This window comes from Limulus polyphemus, unplaced genomic scaffold, assembly GCF_000517525.1.
Source record: "Limulus polyphemus unplaced genomic scaffold, Limulus_polyphemus-2.1.2 Scaffold2380, whole genome shotgun sequence".
NCBI classification, from domain to species: domain Eukaryota; kingdom Metazoa; phylum Arthropoda; class Merostomata; order Xiphosura; family Limulidae; genus Limulus; species Limulus polyphemus.
Genome location: NW_013667990.1, coordinates 24,177 through 35,829, shown reverse-complemented (window position 1 = coordinate 35,829; position 11,653 = coordinate 24,177). Strand labels below are relative to the sequence as shown.

The following is an 11,653-nucleotide window of genomic DNA, read 5'->3' as shown; positions in this document are numbered from 1 at the left end:
CCTCTGAGATAATCACTGATCCTCTGAGATAATCACTGATACTCTGAGATATTCACCGATCCTCTGAGATAATCACTGATCCTCTGAGATAATCACTGATCCTCTGAGATAATCACTGATACTCTGAGATATTCACCGATCCTCTGAGATAATCACTGATCCTCTGAGATAATCACTGATCCTCTGAGATATTCACCGATCCTCTGAGATAATCACTGATCCTCTGAGATATTCACCGATCCTCTGAGATAATCACTGATCCTCTGAGATAATCACTGATCTTCTGAGATATTCACCGATCCTCTGAGATAATCACTGATCCTCTGAGATAATCACCGATCCTCTGAGATATTCACCGATCCTCTGAGATAATCACTGATCCTCTGAGATAATCACTGATCCTCTGAGATAATCACTGATCTTCTGAGATATTCACTGATCCTCTGAGATCGAAGGTAGTAAGAAGACCACTGTTTTTATATTGTGACTTGGAATCCACGAAAAGTGTAGCTTATAGAATATGGTTTGCCACCATCTTGTTATCAGACTAAAATATTTGTCAGTTGTATTCCCGATTCATAAAAACGTTAAAATTTGCACAGGTGTATGGTACATGACAACATATGGTGTATATTAGCATATCACCCGTGTCTCCTATTTGATGTTAGTTTTCCTGTCTAACGTATAATTACTACTATAGTACAGCTTCTGTTGAAACATTTTGTCATTCTTAAGTATTCCTGCCGTGTTTTATAAAAATCATTCAAAGGAATCTGGAAAACGTTGCGTACATTTAACGGTCCACAGACACTCGACGAGTAAACACGCATTTTTTATATAGTGTTAATTTTCTGTATGTTGTGTTATATCCTTTCTTTATATTCCAAACCTAAAATAAATTGCTGTTAGAAATATAAAATGCTAAATTTCCTGGGGTGTATCGCTTCATGCTAAGTATCTCGCCTTCATCTGTAACAATCATTATACCCATGATTCAGTTATCACTTTTTGCATAAAAACTCTATTGTTGGTTCTATTGTTGTTGACACAAGTCATGAAGTGTGAGGATTCTTTGCCACCCAAGAGGTATGTTATTTCATAGTTAAAAGGAAGAGGTTAACTTGTTTCTGTGTTAAATTTTTTTAAAAAAAAAAAAAACAGATTGTTTTCTAATTTAAAGAACCCGTGTTTGATGTAATGGAGTTTAGTTCGTCTGTGTAGTTCTTTGATTTGTGTGTTTATCTGAGTGGTTTAGTTATTGTTCTGATGGCTTTGTTTTGGATTCTCTGTAGGTTAAGGTAATTTTAGACTGATGTGTTTAGTAAAGTTGTACATCCATATTCTAAGGTGTAATGTACTAAAAGTTTTATATATATTAAGTTTAGTTTTGATTTGTAATGTACGTTGAAGTATTAGGATATTAAGGCGAGATGTGGATTTAATTATAATGTCATCAGTACGCTTAGTCCATGTGAACCTGTTGTCGTATGAAATGTCTAGGAATTTTACTGTTTCTATTTGTTGTTGCAGTTTCTGATGTATTATTTCATTTCATCGTCTTCCTAGTATTCAATTGTATTGTGTTTTCTGGGAGTTTTACTCTCCATATGTCATCTCACTCTGAGATGCTTGTGATTGTACTTCACATGGTAGGTTTAAATCGTTAACCAGGATATAAAGAAGGAGCAGAACACTGACATAGTTACCTTTAATTTTAATTGATCCAATTTAAATAAGAGGTTTATCTTAAATCGAGTTCAGGAAGTTTCGATTTATATCTCATTTCATCCCGCCCAACTGAGTCCGACCATCAGGAAAAGTAGCTTAAATGCAACAGCACGTATTTAAACTTTTTACTGCTGTTTCCGTGAGTCGGACCAGATGTTTTTCTGTTCAAGTATTTAATTTTTTTACTGCTGTTTCCGTGAGTCAGACCAGATGCTTGTCTGTTCAAGTATTTAAATTTTTTACTGCTGTTTCCGTGAGTCGGACCAGATGTTTGTCCGTTCAAGTATTTAAATTTTTTACTGCTGTTTCCGTGAGTCGGACCAGATGTTTGTCTGTTCAAGTATTTAAATTTTTTACTGCTGTTTCCGTGAGTCGGACCAGATGTTTGTCTGTTCAAGTATTTAAATTTTTTACTGCTGTTTCCGTGAGTCGACCAGATGTTTGTCTGTTCAAGCAAGTATCGTATCCAGATTTTTAGCGTTATAAGACTTCGGACACACTGCTCGCATTTAAATCATTGTTTGAAACAAATACTTGGAATACTGTCTTCTCAAGTGTTTTTTAATGTTTTAGTGACGCGTAAAATCTCAGATATGATTTATTTGAAGTGATACGTTACAAGGTATTTGTGTTGTTGTCTTGTGGGAATTAATCTGTAAATATGTTTTGGATCCTGAGATGTATTTCGACTGACTGTTTGAAACAGTTAACGAAAGTATAAGGATCTGGAACGAAGAAAGTGTTGTGATCTGGAAGGAAGAAAGTGTTTTGATCTGGAAGGAAGAAAGTATAATGATCTGGAAGGAAGAAAGTGTTTTGATCTGGAAGGAAGAAAGTGTTTTGATCTGGAAGGAAGGAAGTATAATGATCTGGAAGGAAGGAAGTGTTGTGATCTGGAAGGAAGAAAGTGTTTTGATCTGGAAGGAAGAAAGTATAATGATCTGGAAGGAATAAAGTGTTGTAATCTGAAAGGAAGAAAGTATAATGATCTGGAAGGAAGGAAGTGTTGTGATCTGGAAGGAAGAAAGTGTTTTGATTTGGAAGGAAGAAAGTGTTTTGATCTGGAAGGAAGAAAGTACAGTGATCTGGAAGGAAGAAAGTATAATGATCTGGAAGGAATAAAGTACAATGATCTGGAAGGAATAAAGTGTTGTAATCTGAAAGGAAGAAAGTGTTTTGATGTACTACCATGTTATATCTGCACCACAGATGTACTACGTTTCATATCACATTTTTAGCTGTGTTTTGTAAATCCAGGCGTACTCTTGTGGACTGTTATTATAGCACAGGTTGTTGTTGTGATATTTTAAGAGTTTAATTCTTCTTCGATTTCCTTATTTGTTATGTTTATTGGCAGACTTCTTATCATTCTGATGTGCTTTTTTTTACTTATACTTGGTAAATTCAAATTCGATAACGAGGAACCCACTTCGAGACTAATAATGGCTGGAGACGGCTTGAATGGGTAATGAAGAAAAACTTCAATATAAGTTTAACATAACAGCAAATGTACAACGTTTCGACAAAACCTTTGGGCTAAAGTATTTTACAAGACCATAGAAATATTGGTATTTGTACACTTGCATTAATGTTAGTTGGTATGTGGTTTGTTTGATTAAATTTTATCTTGGGTTTGTTTCTTAATAACTATTTTGAATGTCTCGCGATATGATATGTGGGAATTTGTTATAAATAAAATGACAGTGACAAGACACGGTATTGGAAAGTTAATAAAATAAGCTACTCTATTTAAAATAAAAACAAAGGAGTAGATGCTTATAATAATGATGACTATTTCATTGCGAGAAAGACAGAGAGACAAAACACACAAATCAAATGTGTACGATCGGCAGGTAGAAAATGCGGTGAAATAAAAACGGAAGTTTTACAGTGAATTTTGACTCTCACAATCAGGGAACGAACTGTTTTTCTCAAAAGATGGACGGAATTTGATGTGAACGTGACAAAGCTGAATTCACAGTCTCTGTAGCTGACTAATTATTCGCAATACAATACATGCCAGGCTATAGGTGACGCTGGCATTCACAATATACACCTGTGTGTGGCTGACCTGTAATTAGAATATACATTGACTTCGTATCTAACTAATCAGAAAGCAGGCACCATAGAACGGAAATGTTCCATATTTAGTCCTGTACACAACGTGAAGTACGACAAAAGAAACCTTAGATTGATATAAAAATCAAACCTTAGCTGAAATTTGGTCAATTATCAAAACAGAGGCAAAATAATGTTATGTAGGTTGAATAAATTAATATAAATTATTTCGAAAATATTGAAGCCATGGGATTTGTTAATATTTTTCTGATAGTATTTGTATCATGTAAATGTAATCAGTTATAGAGCTAATAATACCTAATCTACAAATAATCTATTCGTTTAAGTGTTGCTTGTAGCTTCAGTACTTCAGATACACCTGGTTGTACATTTTCTTATCTTCTCTTGAACCTTTGTCTCTCTTCATGGGGTATTCGGGAACAAAATAACAAAACGAAACAGCTTTGAAAAATCGCTAAAAACGGAGTTTCAGAGAGAATTAGAAAATAACTGACACAACATGTTTCGGAATAACGAAAGTATATCTATGGAACCAAATGCGTAACATTACGTAATGTGTAAACTTTTTGTGAAATTAAGGATTCATGTCGTTATAAAAGCTGCCCATATTTGAACACTAATACTATGATTTTTAGTTTCATTGTTATTACAGTTGTTATAAATCAAGTTCAGAGCAAATAGCAATAGATTTATGACGATATATATTTGCCTGTTATTTGACAAAATCGATCATTTTTCATGACACGTGCTATGACGTAATTTAGCTGATATTTTCAACATTTTTATTATTCAGAATAGTCTGAAATTAAGTTTTCTTTGAAAATCCAAAAGATATCTGGAACATTAATAACAATGTTTAAACCTGTCAGAGAATGCGAAGTACAATAGTTGTTATGATTATGGTTTGTTTTGTTTTAGCGCAGAGTTCCACAGTGAGTTTATCTGTGTTAATTATGGTACTCATTAGAAGCAGAATACACCAGAGAAACAATTCTTACGAAACATTTTTGCAATTATCATCTTTATTGAAGTTTATGTTTATCTCTTTGTTTAATCCTTGCCGAGCTATGTCTTTTGTACGTTTGAATTTGAGAATGTGCTGTCAATTCAATAATGAAAATATTGTCCTCTTTCAGCTCCTGCAAAAACATGATATGGAAAATTTTCTCGTTGGTATCGATTACCATTGTAATTTGCTTTTGTTTTTCTCAACTCGACTGGAACTTAAGCTACCATAAAACACAATTCAAATTTGTATACCCGTTCCCAGGTACGTACGATATTGAAGCTAATATGTTTCCATCATGTAATACTAAATATATATATATATATACAGGTTTTTTAATAATTATTTTGGTAAAACAAATCTCGATATGATGACATAACTCTTTCTTCAGTCTTACTTTCATTACTATACTGTATAGAATGTGCTTAATACATAAGATTTTGTTATCTTTATTATAGAGACTGTTAGCTTAATATATGTATTTAAGATTAACCAAAACCTGTTGGTCGAAAATGTTCAGATGTTATTGGGTTTACGGCCGAAAATGTCGTTAACACCATATGTATCCAACTGATGAAACAATGCATTCTAATCTTTATAAGTAAGAATGTTTAATTAACTATACGATTTACCGAGGTGATCTTCATTCCTTATCTTTTATTTAAATAAAACGACACAGACAGTACACTGAAAAGTAGCTTTTGAAACATCAGTTTGATGCTACAGCATTACATGAAAATTATTAGTTAAACGTTTTTCAGTAAAAAAATTAAAAATCATTAAATTTTAACAACACATATACACACTCTCAGTTGTCCTTACACTATACATATAATTGTTTTTTGAGCATTTCTTTTTTTCTTTTCTAACTCTTTATATTCATACTTATTAGATGGACAGACATCCTTTTTCCCAAATGATATTCTGCTCGTGGAACGTGTCCAAATTCGACACATTACTTAGAGTTGTGGTATTTCAAGCCACGTTCTAAAATTTAGGACTATATAAATTCATATTAGAAAGTTGTGAACGCAACTTTCTTGTAAACAACATTTTCAATATTTACACCTTCAGGGGGATAAAGCTTTAACCGATCGAACGACCGTATCCTGGATAGAATTGACAATGCGAAAAACATTGGCCCAGCTAAGTGCAATCCAAATCTTATTATTGTACGACATACTTAAGATGTAGATCCATTTATATTACAGTCTTCATGTAATTTGGATATGATGAAGGTAGTACTTTTTCTATCGTTATTAGAAGGGAAAGAACTTGAGTAAGGAAGTATCCCCAAGTTTGAATATAATTAACAAGTACATTTGCAGAAAATTGAAATAATATACAAAACTTAATGTTTTATATATGCGTTTGAAAGATAGTAATACCAAGAAAAACAACAAAAAATTGAATGTTCTTTTTTAATCAAAAGCAAACGATACTCACACTCTTTTGCTGTTAATGGAAAAAAGAGGCATCTCTGCGAAAACACACGAGCTTTTTGGCAGATTTTTAAATTAATTTGTTTTGTTAATTCTTAGTGTTGTTGTTGTCCTCAGAATGAATTTTAATCTTTTCTATTTTTTTATATTTAGACTTCAGGAAACAATAGAAACGGTCACTGATTAATTATCCCCAGTTTAGAGTTTTAGTGTCTGAAATAAATAAATAAATTATTATATATGTAATTCAATTTTAAGGAAAGGACAGACAGACTATTCATCTAGAAGTTCGCATAATGTCAAGTGAAATTTCAAATAACAAAGTAATTAAACTAGTAATGTACAGGAACGTTTGTAGTCTGATAACTAGCAGCTTTAACGATATATTGTGCTTAACAAAGTAATTAAACTAGTAATATACAGGAACGTTTGTAGTCTGATAACTAGCAGCTTTAACGATATGTTGTGCTTAACAAAGTAATTAAACTAGTAATGTACAGGAACGTTTGTAGTCTGATAACTTGCAGCTTTAACGATATGTTGTGCTTAACAAAGTAATTAAACTAGTAATGTACAGGACGTTTTGTGATCCGAGGATTAGCAGCTTTAAACGATATACGTATTGTTAATTTCACTGATCTTGTTCAACCAAGGTTCAGTTCTGTAGTTTCTGGCGGACACAGAAATTACTCAATAATTTATCTGTATGTTAAGAGTATTCATTACATTTACAACCCTGCTTTTAGAATATAACACGTGCGTCTTTACAATACAGAGGTGAACTTCTCAACTGAGAGAGGACATCATACGCATGTTAGAAGAACTTACAAAAAACTAACAAGCAGGATAACTAATAACGCTGGGCTTGAAACTTGTGTTGAAGGAACTTTTCAGCTGGGCTTGAAACTCGTGTTGAAGGAACTTTTCAAGACAGTAGTTCTTATTTGAATACTCATTCTTCATCTGTATACTTGCCAAATAAGATCATTTGTATTATTTACAAGTTTTATTTTAATATTAAGGTTTAAGTGGCCGAAGTGTATTTTTCACACATTCTGAATGAAAAAACATAAGTTATTACATTAGCACTTGATTTTTAGTCTCCATGTCGTTGTTTTACTCTACGTGATATTTCTTCGACAAATTATGTTTAAATTAAAAACATGGTCCCATTAGTGGCCTCGGGCACCGATAATTCTTGATTCAGTCTTTTTGATATTTACCATATTTCGGTCTCGATAGCATGGTCTATCGACATATTGGTTTGAGATCATTTTATTGTAAACTGTGAGGAGTGCGAAACGTTGTGTGTGACAAGAATGGAAAATACTTGCTACAATTATAGTGTATCCGAATTTGTAATAAATCGAAATTCCACACAATAAAACAACTCATCTCTTAAAAGTGTTACCGAAGTAAAACACCTATCAAACTTGAAGCATTTGCAGGTTGTGAAACTCTATGTATAAAATATAAAGCTGAATAGCCGTGTGTTAAAACACAGGTAATTTTCTATTGTATGGTTCGGAAATCTGATTTTCTAGTCATTTACGATTAATGTACTTTGTTAGATAAATATCATTTACCTTTATCTTAGATACATTATTCATTTTACAGAAAATAAGGCGGAAAATGTCTCGACGCGAAACACAGCTACTCATGTTTTGTTGATCACCTACTTACGATCCGGAAGCACGTTTACTGGTGAAGTATTAGAGCATTTATCTGAAAGTACCTTCTACGACTATGAGCCACTTCATCACATGACTCTGAGCACGAGGCTATATGGAAAACGTGCATTAGATGCAATAGATCACCTTCTGAATCTGTTTAGGTGTAATTATGTTGATGAGACGTACTTAAAGTACGTGCAGAAAAAAGAAAATTCGTACATGTTGAAAAATAATAGGTTTCTGTGGAAACATTGTAAAAAACAGAAAAACTGTTCGAAGTCGGAAGTCATGTCATCTGTATGTAATAAGGCAAAGGTACACGTAATGAAAGTTCTTCGTTTACCTTTGTCTTACGTTCAAAATTTGTTGGTACAGGCCACAGATCTGGATATCCGAGTGGTATATCTTGTACGAGATCCTCGTGGAATCTATGGCTCAAGGAAAACACGCAGTTGGTGTCGACCTACGAACTGCTCTAACATTACTGTGCTATGTGACGAGATCTGGGACGACCTTGTCAGCTTTTACCGACTGCAAGAAGCATTTCCTGGAAAATTCCTTTTTCTGCGTTTTGAAGATATGGCATTGAAACCCTTGGACGAAATTAAGAAACTGCTGAAAAATCTGGGTTTCCAAATTTCGAAAGCTCTGAACAAATATTTAGAGAGACACACGTCTTCCAAAAACAAAATTTCCCAAAGTGCTTTTTCCACGGTTAGAAATTCATCCAGTATTCCATCAAAGTGGCGTTCAACTCTAACTGTTTCGGAAAAGAAAAACATTAAAAAAAAATGCAGTAGAGTTTTGAATAAACTTGGACAGCCCTAATATACATTCTGAGATCCTATAATGATTTTGTTTTCGTTTTTTGAAGATCTGGTTGCTAACAGAAGTGAGAGAGAAAACAAGAACCGAAGAAAATGTCGGTGTCGTTCTTTTTGGTTTTTCTTTCATTCTCAAATAAGGTTTAATGGCTTGTTGCCAGGGTAAAATAATTTATAAATATCTTGCTGTACTATTTTACATATTTTATTTTATCGATTTTGTAAAACACATAATGTTTAATGGGGGGTATTTAACAGGAAAATATTTCAATGTACGGCACCTAGTAAGATGGAATGTCTTTATTTCAACAACACGAGCCCCAGAATCCTGAACAAGTGTTACAATCTGAATTATATCACTTTCAATAGGTATGGGAATGCTACAACCTTTTTGCGCTTTCTGAGGGTAAAGAAATGTGTTCAAAGTTTTACTTGCCTGATTTAATATATTTTCACTCCCAAAATAAGCACAACTGGATTATCATTTTAGTCACTTTGGGTTGAATAAATCTATGTTCTACGCAATACATTCTTTATGAATATTATAAGAGCGCTGATAGGCCCTGTGGTAAAGCTCTGGATTTCGGAGATTGCGAGCTAGGCTAAAGTTCGCACAATTTACAAAGTATTTCTGTACTTTAAGCTATGGCTGCGTTATAAGTGTTACAATCATTCCTTTTTTTGTACGATGAGTGCTGCTGGTTTGAAGCGTTCCCTCTGGTCAGTAGTTCAAAGTTAAGAAAAAATATATCCATTAGATATTTTTATGTTCCGCCGGCTTAAAAATTCAACAAACAGCAGATCGACTAAATCCAGAATACGCGTTTAATTAGTAGTACGTTTAGTAAAACAAGCTCAAAAGGCTTCTAATCTGGTTTTATTGAAAAGTACGTAAAATACCATATAAACCAAAATTTATATTTTTTTGATGAAATTCTTACCAATATATCTTAAACGGTTCTAAAAGTTGTGGATATAATAATTATTCCAATTTTGATTGATTTCAAATTAGCTTTTGTAAAAATTACTGGGGGTTATTACCAAGAATTTTATAAATTTTTCATATTTTGTAAAATGTAGTAGAAGGAGGCCAGCGCGTATTTATAAAAAGTACATCTATTAAATATTGGTTGAAGACTGCCAAACTACAATAGAGTAAATAGTGTGTGTGTGTATAATACGAATCCTTATATTCTTGGAAGGTCAAAAGAAGCAGAGTTAATTACCTAAATGGTATCTCTGCGACAGGAGATGAGAAACCAGATATATTTTGAGGAGGGTCTTAAAAAAACATAACTCCTTTATTGATCAAACTTCACACTAAGTATTACTGGAACTGAACAATTGTTTAAGTAGTAATAAGGCGACAATGGTAAATGTATTTAGCATGAACCTGATATATTGTTACTTTGTTGGCAGATTATGATACTATTGTCTACGTAGTAATAAAGAGATAGCAGTAAATGTATTTAGCATGAACCTGATATATTGTTACTTTGTTGGCAGACCATGATACTATTGTCTAAGTAGTAATAAAGAGATAACAGTAAATGTATTTAGCATGAACCTGATATATTGTTTCTTTGTGGGCAGTTGAAGATACAAATAATCAATCCATTATATACTAAATGTTATTAAACCTATCAAACCCGAAGTGTTTTCACTTAATGTGTATTGAAAATGAATCAATCTTGGCAGTATTTATTATAAACGTTTAAAATATTAGTACGACACTGGTCAGCCACAGAGTCATGTTATTAATGTATGTATATATTTTGGTGTGGATTATTGTACCATTTGACATGAAATATTTGAAATAAATATTAATAATTTATATTGTTTTATTAACTGACTTCACTTTGTATTATTACTTAATGAACAAGGCCATATGTTGGATTTCACATTATAATATAAGTTGAATGAACATAGCTCAAATTATAGATTTCACCTTTGACATAATTCGATAACTTATCTGTAATGTTTTAAGCGAGAAAAGCTCAAAGTTACACTTAACACTACAATATTACTTGATAAAGTACCCATACGTTAGATTTCAAAATATAATATTTTAATTAAAAAAATGTTAATATTTTACATACATATATTATAATGTTATATACTTGAACTCAGTCAGCGTTGGATTTCATACTATAATATCTCTGATAAGCTAGTTCAGAACTTCTTCATATTGTGCTACATTTGAAGTAAATTAAATGTGAGACTCGGTATCGAAAACATTACTTTGATGAAACTGCTACAGTGTCGTAACTGATATTAAAATATTGTTTACTGAATTAGCTCGACTTCACTTCATGATACAGTAAAACGTTGCTTAACGAAGTTGCTTTAATATATCAAACTTAATTTTGTAGCATAGTGAAATAATATACACAGTATTCGAATGTATGGATTAAACCCCGCAGTGGAGGTTATATAACACTTAACCTTGTCGTACTGTTCACAATAATCACAGTAGGATGTTATATCCACAGCAGTGGAGGTTATATATTCAAGAGAGACTGAGTAAAATTCCAACACTTAACCTTGTCGTACTGTTCACAATAATCACAGTATGATGTTATATCCACAGCAGTGGATGTTATATATTCAAGAGAGACTGAGTAAAATTCCAACACTTAACCTTGTCGTACTGTTCACAATAATCACAGTAGGATGTTATATCCACAGCAGTGGATGTTATATATTCAAGAGAGACTGAGTAAAATTCCATTATTGTGAACAGTACGACAAGGTTAAGTGTTGGATACTGTGATTATTGTGAACAGTACGACAAGGTTAAGTGTTGGATACTGTGAACACTTAACCTTGTCGTACCGTTCACAATAATCACAGTATCCAACACTTAACCTTGTCGTACCGTTCACAATAATCACAGTATCC

General features: G+C 32.8%; 1 protein-coding gene across 1 annotated transcript in view; it reads left to right on the top strand.

The window, feature by feature from the left end:
• The window catches only part of LOC106466786 (carbohydrate sulfotransferase 1-like), a 14,161-nt gene extending 4,469 nt beyond the window's left edge, over positions 1-9,692 (top strand). The window contains exons 2-3 of the mRNA XM_022394869.1: positions 4,944-5,077; positions 7,873-9,692. Coding sequence (XP_022250577.1) covers positions 4,944-5,077; positions 7,873-8,756 — 1,018 coding nt within the window. The 3' untranslated portion in view covers positions 8,757-9,692. The remainder of the gene's footprint in view (positions 1-4,943; positions 5,078-7,872) is intronic.
• Positions 9,693-11,653: the final 1,961 nt, after the last annotated feature.